Raw genomic sequence first — 21,323 nt, 5'->3', positions numbered from 1 at the left:
GGTCTCAGATGTTTACCACTTCGGTGAAACCCACGAGCACGGTATGGTGCTGACAAACCTAGAAACATAATCGGGGCGAACCGGGGTTTGAACCCACAATCATAGGTTTCTGGCGTGTCCAGGGGACGCAACTATGCACAGCGAATCGCGGCGCCTTAGACGACTGGGTCACCCGTGCCCCCTCAGGTCTTAGACTTTACCACATTGGTGTAACCCAGGAGCAGGTATGGTGCTGGCGTTTACCACTTTGTTAATAACCACAGTCACCTGGCCGGTGTTCACAAAGCAAGAAACAAAATCTAGGTTTCTTGCACACTGAGTGACCTGCCTCTGCACCAACAACATATTGCAAAGATAAAAAACTTGAACGAAACAATTGTCCTCAGCAATAAGACAGTGGCCTGTAAGAAGACGAGCCTGGACTAGACAATTCAAGGATCAATATTGTGGTTGTTTGGTTTGTTTGTTTTACACTGCACTCAGCAATATTCCAGCTATATGAGGGCGGTCTGTAAATAATCGAGTCTGGACCAGACAATCCAGTGACTGATATCATGAGCATCGATCCACGCAATTGGGATCGATGACATGCATCAACCAAGTCAGCGAGTCTGGCCACCTGATCCGTTTGTCGCCTCTTACGACAAGCATTGTCGCCTTTTACGGCAAGCATGCGTTGCTGAAGACCTATTCTACCCATTGGGGAACAATGACACACTATCGAGCAAGTCACCAAGTCTGACCACCATATCCATTTAGTTACATCTTACCAGAAAAGGTTGCTGGGGACATATTCTAACCCAGAATCCCCACTGGGGTGAAAACTATTCTAGTAGACTTGATTCGGACTGGGTGCTTGGATTGGTATCAGGTACTTTACATTAAACACAACATTTGGTCCATTCAATAGTTTATTGTCCCATGATGGTAAAAGCTAATGATATCAGCAACATCTGGAGATGGACAGGGATGAAAGTCTTTGAAGTTACAATTTACTGTATTCGACGTAATAATAGCCCAGGGAGCTATCAAAATTAGAAATAGGGGCTCTTGTTAGAATATTATTTTGGCGAAAAAAAACAGCGTTGAAAGATAAATTTTGTTGTTTATGCTGACAGCCTGAAATGTTTATACAGACAGATACATTTTTCAAGAATTTAATTGCCCATGATTAAGGGTGTTATAACACTCGAGTGAGTATTATATGGAAATAAATAAGTCGTGTGTACATTGATCAATCGGAAGGGGTGCTAATTGGGATTGTTCACTAGCCAATATATTAGCAAATATCGCTGTGGGCGCTTATCAGAGCAGGGCGCTTATTACGTCGAATACGGTATGTCTATATCAAAATGTTTCCTGAATAATCTCCTGTGATCAGTAAATAATTATCACTGTAGTCAAGTTGGCAGCTCTGACGGAGTGAGAACTCATATTTTGTGTCTTCGAAAAGAGGAAATCTATCACCTTCAAGTCAGTTTCATAGAGAAGGATAAGTTTTCTATAAGTTCTACCTATCAGGAGCCACCAATGTCATCAATGTATCGGCCACAAAGACACTAATAACTAACAACCTACTATGAATTGCAGATTATACGCCAACTGATCTCAGGGCAATCCATATAATGCAAGGAGTAATATGACGTAAGATGTGGGCTGTATGAGCGACCTGAGACATACTATGCACGATGAGTGATTAATAGCTCAGTTTGTCAGAGCAAGTTTATTGCAATCAAACCTTATTTCTAACTTGGACACTCATTTGGTTCACAAAACTTGGTCAAAAGGTCTCAAGATAATGACCATGGCCTTGTAGAACAAAGCGATCTTAGCGCCACAAAGATCACAGGCCTATGATAAAGTATGGGAGCTGCGACCACCTTAGCGCTAAGATCACTTTGTGTAACAGGCTTGTATCTGTTCCTTCCATAAGACATGGTGGTCTATTTTATGAGTATATTCAATTACAGTCTGCACATAATTATATTTTCCTCTTCATAAGACGTTTCCTACTTTCTTTCTTAAATGATAATTTCCTGCTGATTCCAACCAGTAATCCAAATCATGATCATACCAGTAATACTTACAAACCCCCAACCACCATAATTTCAGTTTTGATGTTTACAGATGAATAACAAAATGTATATTGATAGTATTTTGGCACATCTTGCTTCAAGTCGACTGACTGAATGATGTCTTTGATACTGAGCATATATCAGCCATGCATATGGTTTCGACACATACACTCTGGGCAGTTGACAAAAGGACTAAATTTGGACCATATTTTTCAGAAATACATGAACATATATTTAGAGAATTCAAGCTTTCCGAAATGACGTGGAATACTTGTCTGAAGTGTCATGATCCATAGTTTCAATTAAAAATAACAGAAACAGCTTTCTGATATCAATCACAGAATCTGTCCAACAGATTGGACATCTCATTGTGTTGTTGCGAATGTTGAAGCAAGCAGCCACAGTTCCTGTTAACAAGGCGTCATTGAAATTGGAAATCTCCCCACCTCGGAGAACAGATACACACGTGACACCCAGATCAAGGTTTCCACATTTTGAGAAGTCCATCCTCGGAATATGTTGATATCAAGTTTTGATGAGGATGATGACAGATGCCAATAACGTCCTTTTCATGAACCTGAAACAAGTTTTAGATTAACTTATATTAATTATATCATATGTTGTTTTCACTAAGCTACAATGTAATATTTGTTTGTCTGTTTGTTGTTTAACGCCTCACTCAGCAATATTCCAGCTATATGGGGGAGATCCGTAAATAATCAAGTCTGGACTAGACAATCCAGTGACTGACATCATGAGCATCGATTCACGCGATTAGGATACGATGAAATGCATCAACCAAGTCAGTGAGCCTGATCACCCTATCCCGTTAGTCGCCTCTTACCACAAGCATAGCCGCCTTTTACGGCAAGCATGCAAGCATCATAGTCAACAACTTCAGTTAAATGACCAGCATAGGTTGCTGGGGACTTATTCTTGTCAGAAATCCTCAAAGGGGCTTCTGTGTGGGTTTTTCAAGCTGTTTCAATCTCTTTATAAAACCAATAAAGGACCTATTCTAAGCCGGGATCACCACAGGGGCTGCTGTTTGTGTTTTTTAAGCTGTTTCAATCTCTTTATAAAACCAATCAAGGACCTATTCTAAGCTTGGATCACCATAGGGGTTCATCTACTTACTGTGAGAGTTCTCTCAAGCTTCCCGGTGGTAACACTGAAGCAGTAGAGCACCATGTCCTCCCCCACGCAGTATATCCACTCCCCATGGGGGGACAGCGACGCACACACAAAGTCTCCACCCTCTCGCTTACCACTGGAGAAACTACGCACAATCTGGAAGTAGCACACATCGCGTTAAGATAAATATAATAATACAAAATTGATTCACATACAAAGTTCGTTGGTTTGGTATTTCGAGCTAGATCATAGTGGCCTGAAAGTAATCACATCTCATAAACCAGTCATTGACGTTATGAGCAACGACCCATGGCAAACAAAAAACAATTTTCTCATGAGACAGGACTAACAATATTGAAATCATGATGGTGTCATACTATTGTTCTCCCTGCTGATTCTGAGCCAAGAATTCACAGTCCATTTTGAGTGAGTGAGTGAGTGAGTTGGGTTTAACGCCGCTTTTAACATTATTCCAGTTATATCGGGGCGTGTCAGCTTAATGTGGGAGGAAAGCCCCAAATGATGCAGGTCTCAGACGTTTACAGCTTCGGTGAAACCCACGAGTACGGGTATGGTGCTGACAAACCTAGAAACATAATCGGGGTGAACCGGAATTCGAACCCACAATCATAGGTTTCTGGCGTGCCCAAGGGACGCAACTCTGCACAGCGAATCGCGGCGCCTTTAACGACTTGGCCACCCGTGCCCCCCAGTCCATTTTGAACACATTTTAAGCAAGTAAAACTAACACAACAATAGGTCAAAATTATAGAGAAATTATAAATCACCCATAACACGGCTGAAGTCAAAGAAAGCACTAGAGTCTGTTGATTCTTATGATTTCTCCACAACTTAGGGGTCCCTCTTTTTTTTTTAAGAACTATATAATAGCAGCACCTATGTATGTATGAATTGCTGATCCCGTGAAGATCCGGGTTAGAAAAGGTCTTCAACAACCCATGCTTGCCGTAAGAGGCGACTAATAGGATCTTGTGGTCAGGCTTGCTGACTTGGTTGATGCATGTTATCGTATCCAAATTGTGTAGACTGATGCTAATGATATCAATCACTGGACTGTCTGGTCCAGACTGAATTATTTACGGACCACTGTCATATAGCTGGAATACTGCTGAGTGTGGCGTTAAACAACACCCAGACAAACAAATTCCTAAAAATCTTTATCCACAGAAAAGAGAAACTAGGTGACCAAGTCTTCTCAGTCTCACAGCTGTGTTGTAGGTTCCATAAGAGTCCAGACATGTGAAAAACTCAGACACGTTGTAGTTGTTCGTTTTGTTTAAGCCGCACTCAGGAAAATTCCAGCTACATGATGGCTGGCTGAGGTCAGACAAAACCCAGGGTCAGTATCAACCAAGCCACCAAGCCACCAAGCCACCAAGCCAGTCGTTTGTTTTGTTTGTCTGACCGTTGTGTAGTGCTGCCCTCAGCAATATTCCAGCTATATGATGGTAGCCAGTCGGGCATGTCTGGACCAGACAATCCAAAACATGATATTGTAACCAACGATCAATGTAGTACTGAACATGCTCTAAACCAAGTCACAAACCTGACCATCCTATCAATGGTCGCCTCTTACAACCAGCATAGGTTGCTGGGGACCTGTTCTAACGCAGAATCTCATGCAGTTGACTATCTCCTTGTAGGACATAATCAGCCCGCAGGGTGTGATACATATGGTCAAAGCAAACCGTTATCACAGCTGTACATTTGACATTTCTGCACATTTATTTAACCTAGCGGTAACTGCCTGAAGTTAGCACTATAAAATTAACTATTATTTGTAGGATTATTATCCAGATCACTAATGTTCAAAGTCTATGCGTCTGAAAAGAAGGTATCATTAACCTGCAAGGTTTGACCTTGACTTCCTAAAGGGGGAGTCCAGGGGACCCCAATAATTAATTTTAAGGGTCCTTGCAGGCAATATGAGGGTCCTGTGAAGTAATGAAATGGTGTAGTGTACTGTACAGTTTGATAATTTCTTTAGAGCCTGGAATGAATCAATGATCATGTGGACAGTGGTCATGATTGATGGGTGAAATAACAGACACCCATAACTGATCTTGATGCGCTGTAGGTACAATGAACATTATGTGTCCCTTGGGCATCTTCCCGAGCAAGAGTTAACTGACTTTAAAAGTCCAGTTTCCACCCTTGCCCAACTAGGCTGGAATTCCTGGGCTCGATCGTAGCGCCACCAGTGGTTTTTACGAGTTATGTCCCTTCTAAGCCTCTCCTATGGGCCATTTCAAACAAAATGGCGGCGTCCAGTCAAGACGATGTGCTCCATAATCAAGATCTATATAGTGATAAAACAGGTCTTACATCACGAAGTGCATTAAATCATGCGAGCACATTGATTAAAAACATGAAAAGGTTTGGAAAATATCTGTTGACAAGTTGGTGGTGCACATGCTTTGCAAATTCTGCAATCAACCGAAATCTGAAAGACAGTTAACGAACCAGATATCGATTTCATAACGCGATTTTGATTGGACTATGGATAGACTCGTTAGTCCAGCCAAAATGTAACTCCATAATACCAGCCTAGTTCGACAAGGGTGGAAACTGGACTTTTATACTCAGTTAACTCTCTTGCCTCGGGAATATGTCCCTTGGGATGCAGTATATATTTTTCAGCTTCCATTCTGTACATTTGCATGTACTGGACACACGTTTGTGTGTCCCCTAAAACCATGAACCTATAATCAAAATGTGCACATAAAATATCCAGAACAATCGGTAGCTCTTGAACTATTTCGGCATGCTTGAGTCCGATATCTCTGTGCACCATTGGATAAGCGTATGATCTCCCACGGCCTACATACCTGGCCCTGCAGGTTCATGATGACGACAGTGTTGGATCTGTTACACACAATAAACTGCTCCACATTTCTGGGCAGCGGGTGGACGCTGTGCACTGTGATGTCGGTACCGGTTGTACCCCCAAGGGACTTAAAGGTGCTCTGGCACTCTGTTGACTTGACATTCCACACTTTCACTGTACCGTCGGAACTTGCACTGAAAATGTCAGGGTGAAATAACTGGACATCAACAGAGAAGATTAACAGGTTAGAAACTAAGTTTGGGTGAGGTCCTTGGGGTTTGCAAACTATAGCAGAAGTACAGATAAGCATGTTTTTGCGTAAAATACCCCCCCTCCCAAAAAAATAAATAAAAATATTCAAAGCCCAATTACTTTCAATTAACTTGCTTACAGAAACTCATGCATTAAATGAAAAACTCAATCGTTTGAAAACAGCACGCGTAAATACCCAAATGAAGTTTTTTCAGCATGCGTAAAACGGAGCTAATTTCAGAAACACAATGAGCTAATGAACTTTCCGAGTCAAGCCTATATTTAGAACCATAATATACATCTAAAACATTATTTCATTTTTTTGAAATCTCAAAATGCTTACTCATTTTAGGAAAAACCAAATAGAGTAGTGAATAGATGAGTGAAAAAAATATTGGTTACCCCCAAAAAAATGTAATAAACCAATCAAAACAGAAACCTTCAAGTAAAAACTCAATTGCTCAAAAAGTTATCTGGAGCTCTGCTACAGTATTCAAATCAGTGGACTCCCCGCTCTTTGACATTCAACATTAGGGTTATGTAAGGGCCCATTGACTTGCATGCTTAATTCCCATCACTGATGTGTATTCAATCATTTCAATAATTTTGCCAAGAAATGAAACAACTCCACTGATGATAATGTGTCGAAATATATTTAAAAATAGGGCAGTGAATGTCTACTGCTACACAAAGATCTGAGAACATCCAATTACAGGTCAAGTCAGAACTACCTTTCATCCAAGTTTTGCTCACGAGATCGAGGAAGAGAAAGTCTGTATGTGTCTTATAGTCAAGCAGCCTTGAAAAGGTTAACATGGGGCATTCTGAACAACAGTTATGAGCTGTACGACGGACTCTGAATGCTAGAATGTTTAGACGGATAACATTTGAAACAGAAGAGACTTTTCAAAGCCCGTGGGAAGTACCGCCATCTTTTAGGCATTCCAGGATTATATTTTGTTCACTGTGAATCGAGAACTTTGTCAAAATATCTTTAAAGCGTTGTCAGGAATGAATATCGCCATTTGAACTCGTGCTGTAAAGCACGTCGAGAAAGCTGCATTCTGATTACATAATGTTGACTTCCTGTTTGTTATTTCAATTATAGAATGGCGATACACTGGATAACTGAGGATGACACATTGCATGTAGAACTTTCTCCTGTAATACTGCTCGATGTTACCATATGTTTTTGTCATCAGTATCTGTTGAATAGATCCAGTTTTTACTCAGAGATTTCCAAGTGAGGGGAGACGTCCATGTTGTTAAATACAGGTTGTCAGCAATCCATGTCAATAACTGAGTTTGCATGTGTGAGAGACCTTCCACTCTCAGGGCAGAAACTGTAAATCTTGAAACTAATGCGTCTCCGAATTAATATGATTGCTGACCCTAGCCAAAACTGGTACACAATATTAATATTTGATTCATGTTCGCGTTAGTTTCAAGATTTACAATACTCTATCCATGAGAGATGATCAACACCACTGCATAATGATGACCTACCATCAATCAGGACAAGTATCGTGACCACAACAGAATAATATGCACACCTCTACAAACCACCATCAAGTTTTTCATTATTCTAAGGAATTAATGAACTTCAGACTGAGCTAAGGGCAAGTTCATCGTTTTAACTTCCATTTTTTTTCAAATTATTTTTTATCCCTCAGAGGATGCTATTTCGTGTTTTGTTTGGACAGCCTACTGTCCTACAGTGGGCACTACTATAAAAGTTATGTACTCGATGAAAAATGTATGTAACAGTGTTATTTATATATAATGTACATCAATTTCACTACTATATGTAGTTATCAAGTTTCTCCGCCACAAAACGGAAATTCTACCACGAATTTGGAAAATACTCGATTTTGATTGGTTAATCAGAAGTACCAAATCACAATAAACCCCCTCTGATTGAAACAGCCCATTTGATGGCCACATCACCGCAGAAGCTAATATTAGTAGAATAGTATTTCTTTTACAGTCACTGTCGGTAGGCATATCTAAATAACTATATACATACACTTACAGGTCACAAAATCCAAAGTTGCGGTTACTACAATATTCAAAGGATATGTGGCAATACATTTCGCGCAGAAAAAAAGGATAGAAACGTACAAAGAGAATGAATGAGGACAACAGATGCTTTTCTAACTACTACTGTGATGTCCTATCTTTCGTGTCACCACGAGCGATATGACATCATAAGAGTGTCATGCAGTCTAGAACGAAATCTTTGCAAGGCTTGCTTAGTTTTCTTAAGGGGTGCCCACCTCATGTTAGCTTACGAAGTTCCAGGTTGAATATACAGGTAACCTAGCTCTATATGAAAAACACTGTGTTTATCTCCCAAGCAGCATACATAACAATGTATAATATGTACTTCAATATATCTTACTGATCTATAGATGCTGTCAACACAATGATCCTCGGCAGTATTGAACATGATGGCGACTTATTAACAACACATTTGCAACATTAAATTGACGAAGAAAACAAGAGAGCTAGGGTCAAGTTACCTGATAATATGATGGCCATCAGGTGTGAACACTGCATCGTTAACAAATGATGTGTGGCTCCTAAACTCCTTCAGCGTTTTACCTGATTTCAAACCATGTACTCTGAAAACAAATATACAAATTTACACTTACACAATGTAAGGTGATGAGTGAGTTGGGTTTAACGTCGCTTTTAACAGTATTCCAGTTATATCACAGCGTGTCTGCTAAATGTGGGAGGAAAGCCTGAAATGATGCAGGTCTCAGACGTTTACCACTTCGGTGAAACCCACAAGCACGGGTATGGTGCTGACAAACCTAGAAACATAATCAGGGACCCGGGACTCAAACCCACAATCATAGGTTTCTGGTGTGCCCGAGGGATGCAACTCTGCAGTGAATCCTGGTGCCTTAGAGGACTGGGTAACCCGTGCCCTCTTGTAAGGTGTTGAAAGGAGTTTAATCATGTTCAAGATTATTGGACTTACATAGTTCTCTCTCCGTGCGTGAGTACGCGTTTGTACAACTCTAGACTTAATGCCGGTTTTATGGTGCTAACATGGATACCCCATTCAGACATAGTAAACTGACTCTGAGCCCACCAATCCTTCTTTTGTTTTCTTCTTGCTACCAGGCAGGGCAACAACAAGAACCATCTTTTAACACTTTTTGTTATGACCAACCAAACATGATCTTCGCTCTCAGGGCAGACCCACTGTCCACTACACCACAGAGGTGGTCTACACAAAATATAACCTAGCCAGAAGTACAGTAAATTATTAATAGATTTTCATCTAAATGTGCAAAAACTGGTTGGGATGAATATTGATGAGCACCACGTACCTGATGGTCTGGTCAAAGGAAGCACTGAGGAGCTGGCTGTTGTCCCTGGCGAAGGTGATGGAGGTCACGCCTTTGTTGTGTGCCTTCTCAAACTTCCGGAGACACTGGCCAGTCAGGATCTTCCACACCTGAAGTCAGACACAGCAGTCACAAAGCAGTGATTAGGACTCTGTATTGGCAATAAATTGGGAGTGCAATATATTGCGATACAGGTATCTGTATCCTGATACGTATTGCGATACATTGGGAGCTCAAGTGTTTGACAGTGACTGACTCTGATTGTACATGCAGATCCTATTTTCTACATACTAAAGTAAATATTGCTCAACATGGTCAGAGCCCGTGAAGATCCGGGGTAGAATAGGTCATCGAGTCTGCCCACCACATCCTTTACATTGCCTCCCACAAAAAACTGTCAGTGGCCAACATGGCGCCCTGATTTACTTGTCCTGCTAAAGTCTCAGACTGAGAGACAGTGAGACTCATCTCTATCTACCCTTCATGCTAAACTCTCAGACTGAGAGAGACACATCTTAGTCCACCTGTCAACCTAAAGTCCTAAACTGACACAGAGCGAGTGAGTGAGTTGGGTGGAGTGTCGCTTTTAACAGTATTCTAGTTATATCATGGTGAGTCAGCTTAATGTGGGAGGAAAGCCTGAAGTAGTGCAGTGTCAGACGTTTTACCACTCGGGTATGGTACTGACAAACCTAGAAACATAATCGGGACGAATCAGGATTCGAACCAAAAAAGGGGCGGGTAGTATAGTGGTGTCCACTGCTGTGATATTGCTGGAATATTGCTAAAAGCAGCGTAAAACCATACACACTCACTCGAACCCTTGATCACAGGTTCCTGGCATGCCCAAGGGACGCAACTCTGCACAGCAAATAGTGACGCCTTAGACGGCTGGGACAGCCGTGCCCCTCCAACTGACACAGTGTGAGATACTCACCTTTATCTTTCCATCCTGGGCCCCTGTAGCCAGCATCTCAGAGTCCCTGCTGAAGCTCATACACAACACTGCATCATCCATCATCATGAAGTTATCCTGAAGCAGGAAGCACTGCCTTTAACACCATCAGGCATCACCTTGATTTACTGATTTGACCGAATACAGCCAAAAGCGACGATAATAAAATGAAGACAGTTCAAATTTTTTTTCTTCTGCTCGACTATCCCATCTTTGATGGATTAGAAAAAGAAAGATCAAAACATAAAACATACAAACTTAGAGTAACTATTCAGTCACTTAGCATGCTGAATACATCCATGTTGTAAAGGGAATCAACATTTTGGGATTGAAGTAAATACGGTTTCGTCACCATGTAACTGAAGCAATATTTAACATCATGAACCTAAAATAGCATCAGCATTTAACACTGAGACACATATTTCCATGACAGCTTCAAAGGGATACCCTGCCAAAGTTTTCGAGGTTATTAGCATGAATGAGGTGATGTAAGTATGGTCCTGACAATCCTAGAAATAGAACCAGGGTGAATATGGTAATCATCCAACAATTATTGGTTTCTGGCATGCCTAAGGGACACAACTCTGCAGAGCAAACAAATTGCAAACGTTTAGATGACTGGAGCACCTGTGCTCCCTGTGCAAACTTGAAGCTCACCTGTGCTTGATATCTCAAATCCTTCCTGATCTTGCCGGTGGTGAAGTTCCACACCTCGATAAAGCCGTCCACAGACCCAGTCACTAGGTACTGACCATCGGGGGAAAATCTTGCACACTCCACATGGGCCTTCTGACCAAACTGTAACACAGGCATCAGATATAAACATCAGACAGTCACTACTTAGTCTTTTCAATCCCGTGAAGATCCGGGTTAGAATCATCTTCCCGAGGCAAGGGAGTTAACTGACTATAAAAGTCTAGTTTCCACCCTTGCCGAACTAGGCTGGAATTCCTGGGCTCAAACCGTAGTGCAACCAGTGGTTATTATGAGTTATGTTCTAAGCCTCTCCTATGGACCAATCAGATTCCACCTCTCGTATCACTTGCATTTGTTTCAAACAAAATGGTGGCGCCCAGTCAAAACGATCTGATTGATAATCAAGATCTATATTGTGATAAAACGGGTCTTACATAGCGAAGTGCATCAAATCACGTGAGCACCTTGATTAAAAACATGAAAAGACTTGGAAAATATCTGTTGACGAGTTTGCGGTGCACATGCTTTGCAAATCCTGCAATCCACAGAAATCTGCACGACATTTTACAAACCGGATTTCGATTTCGGTGTGCGATTTTGATGGGACTATGCATAGACTCGTTAGCCCAGCCAAAATGTAACTCCATAATACCAGCCTAGTTTGGCAAGGGTGGAAACTGGACTTTTATAGTCAGTTAACTCACTTGCCTCGGGAAGATGGGTTAGAATAGCAAATCTTCAGCAAATGGAGACTATGCTTGTCGTAAAGGCGACTAACGGGATCAGGTGGTCTGAATATTGCTGAGTGCGTCGTTAAACAACAAACATGCAAGCAAACCAGGGCTCCGTTTCACAATAACATCAATCTGATTCATGTGTAATTGTGACCCGTGAAGATCCGGGATAGAATAGGTCTCCAGCAACCCATGCTTGACATGAAAGGCGACTATGCTTGTCGTAAGAGGAGACTAACGGATGGTCAGACTCGCTGACTTGGTTGATGCATGTCATTGTATCGCAATTGCGTGGATCGATGCTCATGATGTCAATCACTGGGATGTCTGGTCCAGACTCGATTCTTTACAGACCACCATCATATAGCTGGAATGTTGCTGAGTGTGGTGTTACAGAATAATTACAACTAAGGATGAGAGTTATCTCCCTTTCATCACTTGGGACTCACTGACACTTACAATGGGGTAATGAATGAGTAAGTTGGATTTTACACCGCTTTTAGCAATACCCCAGCAATATTGGCACAAGCAAATGGCTTCACACATTGTGCCCATGTGGAGAATCGAACCTGGGCCTTTGGCAATGGGGAGCAAACGCCTTAACCATTAGGCTACCCCACTGCCCCATTAGGATTGTGAAAAGATGTCTACCTTGATTGTCTTGCTGAGCTGTGTGGGATATTTCTCCTCCTCCTGTTCCTTGACTGCAGCCTTGCCTCGGAACACATCAATAGTTGTTCCTGAAATAAAGGATCATGTATGTATTATCAAATAAAACAGGGTAGATACTAAAATGTGGACTGTGGCCCTCGGAACACATCAATAGTTGTTCCTGAAATAAAGGATCATGTATGTATTATCACATAAAACAGGGTAGATACTAAAATGTGGACTGTGGCCCTGGGAACACAGTAATAGTTGTAGCTGGAATAGAGGACCATGGTATTATCAGATAGCGAAGCTCGATTGAAGGAAAATTATGTAACTTGCACCAGGTGCATGTCGCCATGAAAACCAAGTTGCACAAAACAAAACCAGGTTGCACCCTGGTCCCATAAATTTATCAGAGTTGAAATGTAGGCCGGTCTGCTGCCAGTGTCACATAGATTAATGACACATTGCTGCAAAAAGCAATAGGAACATGTGCCCACAGTCATGATGAGTCATTCATAAGAAAGTATGACAAATTACACATAACACAGGGGTTAGTGATGTGATGTGGTAAATAAAGTTTACAAGTAGTGAGTGCGTTCAAAGGTTGAATTTGTGGCGACAAGTAAGTCAGACACAAATCTTAAAATATTTGACATGAACTTGGTGCATGTAGACATAAATATTAGGTTGCACATTTCAATAATTGGTGTACAAATGTACATGTTTTACATAGCTGAATCGAGCCCTGGATCATGTGGCTAAAAAAAAATTAGTCTTGGTTCTCTGGCACCTTCCACACCATCATAAAGTCCACTGCACATTTTGTTTTTATTTCCATTATAAAAAAAATTCCTAATACTTAAAAACAATGCAGTCCAAAATATCACACAGTTACTTCTCTTTACATGCGCACTGCTTTACTTCGTACCCCATGTTATGGTCATGGCGGCAATAGGACTTTGCATGCTTGTTTATGTAGGGAGGCCCTTTCCCAGGTTGTTGGTACACAACTGTTTATTTGGTTACGTAGTAGTTTAACAAGCAATAAAGAAAAACACCATCCGCCCGCTCTATATTCTCAAAAGCCATTGCCTGAGAACTAGGGCCGTTACGATTCACTCGCGTATTCGGTGAATCGAACTGTATCCATTCATGAATTGAATTTGTTATTCGTGGCCACAAGATTCGAATATTCATGAATATGTAGTCATGTGCATTTACTTACCCTGTACCTAAAACATCCATAAGAACATACGATATGCAAAGATTTCTTTAACTCTTATAATATTTAATTTGACAGGAATTTGGTCACTGGTCATTGTAGCATTTGAGCAGATACTAAGACTAAGTACCTGGACAAGTGCAGTAGATAAATGTATCATATAGAAAATTAACAAACCATGTCAAATAATTTATGTTGTTAATGTTTCACTGAATATACCAAAAAATACATCAACTGCTGACTTATTACTGTATTCGTGAATTAACATTCGTATTCATTACCCTATATTCGTGATACGAATGGTATTCGCCTCATAATGTATTTGTTGCAGCCCTACTGAAAACCAATTATTTTACTTTTTTAATCCTAAGCTACCATCTTGTGGACAGCTGCTAAATCTAACGCGGATGCGGCCTGGCCTACTGAGAACCAATTCTGTTACTTTTTTAATCCTAAGATACGATCTTGTGGACAGCCGCTGAATATAACGAGGATGCGAACTGGCCTACTGAGAACCAATTCTTTTACTTTTTTAATCCTAAGATACGATCTTGTGGACAGCTGCTAAATCTGACGAGGATGTGACCTGGCCTACTGAGAACCAATTCTTTTACTATTAAGCCTAAGATAAGATCTTGTGGACAGCTGCTGAATCTGACAAGGATGTGACCTGGCCTACTGAGAACCAATTCTTTTACTATTAAGCCTAAGATAAGATCTTGTGGACAGCTGCTGAATCTGACAAGGATGTGACCTGGCCTACTGAGAACCAATTCTTTTACTATTAAGCCTAAGATAAGATCTTGATGACACCTGCTGAATCTAACGAGGATGCGAACTGGCCTACCTGGAGGCAGGAGACCCTGGTGCTGCTGCCACTTGAGGGCCTGACCCAGCAACGCCAGGAGACGAGACGGTGGCACCACGTTCACCTCACCGGCGAGAGCTGTTGCAATGGCATTACGTCGCTTTTCTTTTGTTTGTCCCTCTGGATAAGCCTACAAGGGGAAATGGGGAAGAAGAATAATATAGGTGATCATTATAGTATCTGCCAACAAGAATACTTTTCAATAAAAGATTTATTCATATGTTCATAATATTCCATGTGTTTGTTTGCTTGTTGTTTAATGCCGCACTCAGCAATATTCCAGCTATATGATAGCGGTCTGTAAATAATCGAGTCTGGACCAATCCAGTGATTGACATCATGAGCATTGATCTATGCAATTGGGATCGACGACATGCATCAACCAAGCCAGGTTTGTCCAGTGTTTAAACTGGTCCCATATATATAGCAAACTTCATCACAAGGTATTTTTATAAGGCATAAACTTTTGTAAAGCATATAGCAGTATATCGGCATACCATGTAGTCCTTGTGATGACCCACCTCCCCAATGAAGATCCTAAGTAGAATAGGTCTTCAGCAACCCATGTTTGTAACAGGTGACTATCGGAATCAGGTGGTCAGGCTCGCTGACTTGGTTGAAGCATGTAATTGTATCATAATTGCGTAGACAGACATCATGGTGTCAATCCATGGATTGTGTGGTCCAGATTAAATTATTTACAAGACCACCCTCATATAACTTGGTTATTGCTGAACTAAGCTTAAATTGAGAAATAAACGAGTGGGTGTACAATAAAACAATGCAGGGACTGGTTTATTCTTCCTTCAGTGTTTTATTGTTTGATGAACAACAACCACAAGTCATTTATTTCTTATACAAGATATCAACATTATGTAAAGCCTCTTTAAGGATGTTGATAAAATTTACAAGCTTTAAAACTATTTACCCAATTTTTAATAATGATGACTCTCTGAATAGAATCCAACCTCAGCAATGTAGGACAACTTCATTTCACAAACAGGTGGGTTTAGCTTGGCATTTCGTGCATATTCTCACTATCTTCAGATGGATTACCTTTTCTCCTAATACCGATTGTCATATCTCTCCCACTTTTGGATATGTTTACCTGCATAGCCCAAATACAACTATTGGAACAAATTACTAGACACTTCCCTCTCAAAAATAACATCGTCCAATGTTTGAGGTCATCAAGTTTCGAGCGCATATTTGAATTTTCAGAAATGACGTGATGACAGAACAATGTCTTATCCAGAAATACACTATGCTTCTTTCTTCATTGTTCTTTCCGATTTATAAATCTACCTTATATTAATAAGACCGCCTCCGTGGTCTAGTGGTAGAGCGTCTGCCCAGTGAGAGGAAGGTCCGGTGTTCGATTCCTAGCCAGGTCATACCAAAAGATGTTAAAATATGGTACTTGTTGTTACCCTATCTGGCGCTCGGTATTAAGGGGCTAAAACAAGGGCTGATCGGCTCGGAGTCAGTATACTGTGTCTGAATGGGTATTCATGTTAAACTGCGGCATGGCATCTCAATGGGCTAGCACTATAAAATTGGCATCAGTCCAAACTAGTACAAGCAGCCACACACACACACACACACACACACATGCATGTCGCTATATAAGTGCAATAATCTTGGACGCGACGTTAAACCCCATTTCACCTCACCTTATATCAATAAATAAGGGGACCTACCTCTCTGGGGTCGAAGTAGGACCTGGACAGCATGTTCTCCAGATGGATGTATCTGTCCGGCTGGTTGTGCTTCAACATGATCATGGGGTCGGTCTGACGGAGCAGCGACCTCGCAGCTCCCAGCTCACGCAACTCAATCAGCTCCAGGACAATCTGAAATCACAGAAACAGGGAGAAGTCAGCTAAAGAGTATTTCTTTCTATGATTAATATGATTTTAATTTAAGATTCCAAAACCATATGACGTGTGTGAATTTTTTATGGTAAAATTTCAATATGTATTTTTTAGAGTAAAAATATCATTTATACTTATCCTGACTCATACTAATTGCTTATCTCTTCTTATTCCTGAAAGGTAGTGGAAACTTCCTGTGCTGTGTTCTAGCACCAGTAATAGTTTCTAACTGATGGACAATATTGTTGTGTCCTTATCTACCTGTTCATACAGCTCTATCAGCTTGTTGTCGGGCAGCTTTAGCGTCTGTATAGCCTGCAGCACGGTGTCCCAGTGACCGCTGTTAATGTCACTCACAAAACTGTCCACCGAGTCTACTGTGTTCAGTGAGATCCCACTCTCCTCCTGGAACAGATTACATCAACTGTAGAATACACGCACAAAGATGATGCTTTGCCAACGGGAGGCAACACCTCAAATCAGACAATAAAACATACACAGCTTGATATTTTTATTATTTGCCTGGGTCCCGTTGTACAAAACAACCTTAGCACTACGACTGTCGTAAGTCTATTTTAAGGTATAGGAGTTACGATCACCTTAGCACTAAGATCGCTTTGTACAACGGCACCCTGACCAATCTATGTTTGGATTAGAAAAATACAGCTACAAAAAACAAAACAATTAGTCTGTGCAAAAAACGTGTGAGTCTACTTGCCTCTAATTGCCGCTTTATATCATTGTGTGCACATTTACCGTATTCGACATAATAAGCGCACAGGGCGCTCTCAAAATTAGAAATAGGAGGCTCTTATTAGAATATTATTTTGGTGAAAATAACTCTGAAACAGAACTAAAGGATAAATTTTGTGGTTTATATGAAATGTTTATATACGACAGATATATTTTCCCAGAATGTAATGGGCCATAATTCAGGGTGCATATAACACACGAGTGCGTATTATACGCGAATAAATAAGTCTTGTGTACATTGATCAAAAAGGGGTGCTAAATGGGATTGTTCACTAGCCAATATATTAGCAAATATCGCAGTGGGCGATTATTAGAGCGGGGCGCTTATTACGTCGAATACAGTAAGTGTTATCGTATGGACTATTGTCAGCAAATCTTTCTAGACAGCATTTTTACTCATCTCGTCCACTAGCCTTATCATCAAAGTCTTGTTTCCACCCTTGCCACATCAACAGTCGCAGACGTAACGTGTACGCGTGACGGCTCTGCCGTCTCTTGTACGCGAGACGGGTGGGGGTCCGCAGTACTCAGTGAAGCGCTTGATCAAGGCCACTTTCCTGTGCTTTATATGATTGGACTATCACACGTGTCGAAGAAAGTTACACAAAATCAACACACACAACTGGTACACCTTCGCAGGGAAGTGATTTGCCACTGCCTGTCTTTGTTGACACAAATATGTCTTTTTCATATTTTAAAACCCCCAACGATTGCCTATGATTTTGTGTCAGGGATGAAGTCGCGAATGTGTTCGTTATCTGAGCGACCATGTGCAGTGTTTGAAATAGGTGAGGTGAAATTGGGTTTAACGTCGCTTCCAAGATTATTGCACTTATATAGCGACGTGCATGCACGTGTGTGTGTGTGTGTGGCTGCTTGTACTAGACCGGATTGATGCCGATTTATAGTGCTAGCCCACTGAGATACCATGCCGCAGTTTAACATGAATACCCCACTCAGATACAGTATACTGACTCCGAGCCGACCAGTCCTTGCTTTAACCCTTGATGCCGAGCGCCAGACAGGATAACAACAAGTACCATCTTTTAACGTCTTTTGGTATGACGCGGCCGGGGATCGAACCCCGGACCTTCCGCTCTCCGGGCGGACCCTCTACCACTAGACCACGGAGGCAGTCCAGTGTTCGAAATAAGTTCCAGCCTGTAGGCTGGGGCAGGTAGATCTTGTGTCAGGCCTGTAGTTTCAAATTTGTATGTGTCCTTATGGCCTGCTGTAAATTTACATCTCAATTTACTTGTCACAATAAGCTGTAGTTATTTAAAAGAGGGCCTGAAGATTTTAGTCACTGGGCTCGCAGCTTCTTATGCCTGTGCTTCCACATAGCAGCCAGGCATTTTCTTTTATGTCAAAAACCGGTATAGGGTCTAGAAACATACTTATCTGCCCTTAATTGGCAAGCGCTAAGCAGCAGATTTTTAGTCCATTATAATTTCCAGCGCATGCACAATCCAGTACTTTGCAACAATTGCCTTTTGTCACTTTTGGAATAGCACAGACAAGGGTATTAATCATGTTAATTCAAGCATTGGTCTCATTCACCAAAGTTTCTACATGCCATTTTATAATATTGAATATTTAGCTTTTCTTACAAATACTGTCTTTTAACTAATGTTAATAGATTTACGTCTTTAAATATTTAACTTAAATACCTACATGTGTAAAACTAGTGGGTAACAGAAATTTGAATACCCATATAGAATTACTGATACCCAGTGATTTTAAAATGCATGGGTAAAATACCCACAACACCAAAAGCTTATCTGGAGCTCTGCTATAGTGTAATGGACATTTGTCATTACCTGTAATATGGAGAGGGTTCTCAGGAGGTTGTTTTCTTTCAGGTACTGCTCAATGAGCCTCACAACACTGAAATGAAACACAATCATTTTCTTATAAAACTTCGAAAATGGATAGTTTCAAAATGAAACATATCAAAACACACAGACAAAATGTTGACCTGTTAGAATCCAGATAAACATACAGTTTAAGGGCTCTCTTGCATGGAGCCAATTTTCAGTCCAGACTTTGTAAATAGTTGCAAGTTTGAAAACAGAGACATAGTCACTGTGTTAATAAATAATGACAAGAATGCAGTTTACCGAGGATATCTTATAGGGTTTGGTAACCCTTTCCAATCAAAAACACCTTCACGAGTCTTAGGGTTGTGCAGCCCTTGCGAAACTGCAGTCTTGCTGTTGATTGTGTAGAACATGTTAATGTGCTCAATGATCTCAACAAATTTGCTTAAACAAACACTAGAAAAACATACTTCATCTCCAACATTGACTGACTTGGAACTTTACTCAAAACGGCTGTGATACATCACACCGTGCACACTTTTTCGGATTTCAATTAGTATCGCATGGACAATGGTACAGGGTAAACTCATGTTTCCAGCTTTAGGCAGGCTAGGCTAAAGAGTTAATCTAGATAGCCAACACTTTATCCCATGACCACAGGCACCATCATCAATAATTAGTGTATGTTTACCAAGTGATCAGCACTTGGTTGTTTACCTTTAGGCGCTCATGCAGTAGCAATTTTCTCTTCAAAACTCTAAACTTTATACAAATTTACAGATTTTCCTCAAATTCTACTAAACCGAAGGATCATTTGCACAGAAAGAGGTACCAAAATGTAATGACCATAACAGGTGCTTGAATGGAAAGAGGATCAGGGCTAAAGAAAGAATTGGGTGTTAACCTACCATAACACGACTAACCCTTAAGTACCCATGAAGATCCGAGTTAGGAAAGGTCTCCAGCAACCCATGCTTGCCGTAAAAGGCTACAATGCTTGTTGTAAGAGACGACTAATGGGGTCGAGTAGTCAGGCTTGCTGACTTCGTTGATGCATTTCATCATATTCCATTTAGATTCCGCTGTAGAATAGGTCTTCAGCAACCCATGCTTGCCGTAAAAGGTGACTATGCTTGTCGTAAAAGGCGACTAACAGGATCGGGTGGTCAGGATGCGTGGATCGATGATCATGATATTAATCACTGGATTGTCTGGTCCAGACTCGATTATTTACAGACCGCCTTCATATAGCTGGAATATTGCTGAGTGTTGCGTTAAACAACAAACCAACCAACCAAATCATATCCCATTAGCATGGACCGATGCTCATATTGTCAATCACTGGATTTTCTGGTCCAAACTTGATTATTTACAGACCACCATCATATAGCTGGTATATTGCTGAGTGTGTCGTAAAACAACAAACAAACAAACTGACCCTAAATATCGTAGAGACAGGCCGCAAGATCAGTGAAATAAGAGCCACAGCCAGCAGCCTGAGCCAGTTAGCGCAATAAAAACTGCATCCAGTAAACTGCATTAATTGTTGCCTTCAAATTATGGGTTAAAGAGTTTGCATAGTGAGGGATAATACATGTTTCCGCTGCATGAGGGTTAACGACTTAAAATCAAAATATATGCCAGTTATCCCCCTTTAACAAGGGGTTTCTGAATTAAATAAGACAATACTTATCATGAATATATTTATCGTGCAGATCAGTGCAGATATGACACGTGATGCATGCATCAGGTTGTTGTGGTCACTCTGGTCAGAGTGAAAGGAACATAATATTCAAGGCAACTTCAATGCCATGCATCCTTCCAAAACAATGCCGGCGTCTCCGTGCCGGTTATTGCCTGTTTGCAAAAAAATGGCTATTTTGGAAAACATCCTGACGCTTGTGAAAAGAATCGTGCAAAACATAGTTTGGGTTGGATTTGTCTATAAATTAAAGTAAATATACGCATGACACGCGTCATTCAATGCAATTTTAGTCATACTTACTCTGCTGACTCGATTTCCACCGCCATGTTTCTTTACGATCTCGAACAAACGCGTTGTATCTCGGAAGGTCT

The 21,323-nt window shown here is 41.0% G+C and overlaps 1 protein-coding gene across 1 annotated transcript; it reads right to left on the bottom strand.

Moving 5' to 3' along the window:
• Positions 1–898: 898 nt before the first annotated feature.
• On the bottom strand, positions 899–21,320 carry LOC124143334 (WD40 repeat-containing protein SMU1). Its single transcript, XM_048395277.1, has 13 exons — positions 21,253–21,320; positions 19,248–19,314; positions 16,936–17,079; positions 16,501–16,653; positions 14,780–14,930; positions 12,708–12,796; positions 11,284–11,424; positions 10,609–10,704; positions 9,654–9,781; positions 8,832–8,933; positions 6,059–6,251; positions 3,213–3,365; positions 899–2,652 (listed from the first exon to the last, which is right to left on the bottom strand). The coding sequence occupies exons 1-13, from the start codon at positions 21,276–21,278 to the stop codon at positions 2,554–2,556; spliced, it is 1,542 nt and encodes a 513-aa protein (XP_048251234.1). The 5' UTR covers positions 21,279–21,320; the 3' UTR covers positions 899–2,553.
• Between the last annotated feature and the right edge of the window lie 3 nt (positions 21,321–21,323).

The sequence above is a fragment of the Haliotis rufescens genome, unplaced genomic scaffold, assembly GCF_023055435.1.
Source record: "Haliotis rufescens isolate VD_foot unplaced genomic scaffold, xgHalRufe1.0.p SCAF_14, whole genome shotgun sequence".
Taxonomy (NCBI): Eukaryota; Metazoa; Mollusca; class Gastropoda; order Lepetellida; family Haliotidae; genus Haliotis; species Haliotis rufescens.
Note: the sequence above shows the minus strand (reverse complement) of the source record. Positions and strands in the feature narration are given on the sequence as shown.

What these genes read in the sequence shown, in the direction of transcription:
- LOC124143334 (XM_048395277.1), bottom strand. Translation starts at nt 21,278, where the DNA reads ATGGCGGTGGAAATCGAGTCAGCAGA. An exon ending in CCTACTTCGACCCCAGAGAG is followed by an intron (nt 14,931 to 16,500) that starts GTAGGTCCCCTT and finishes TTCCCCTTGTAG; the next exon opens with GCTTATCCAGAGGGACAAAC. An exon ending in GATGGCCATCATATTATCAG is followed by an intron (nt 6,252 to 8,831) that starts GTAACTTGACCC and finishes TGACATTTTCAG; the next exon opens with TGCAAGTTCCGACGGTACAG.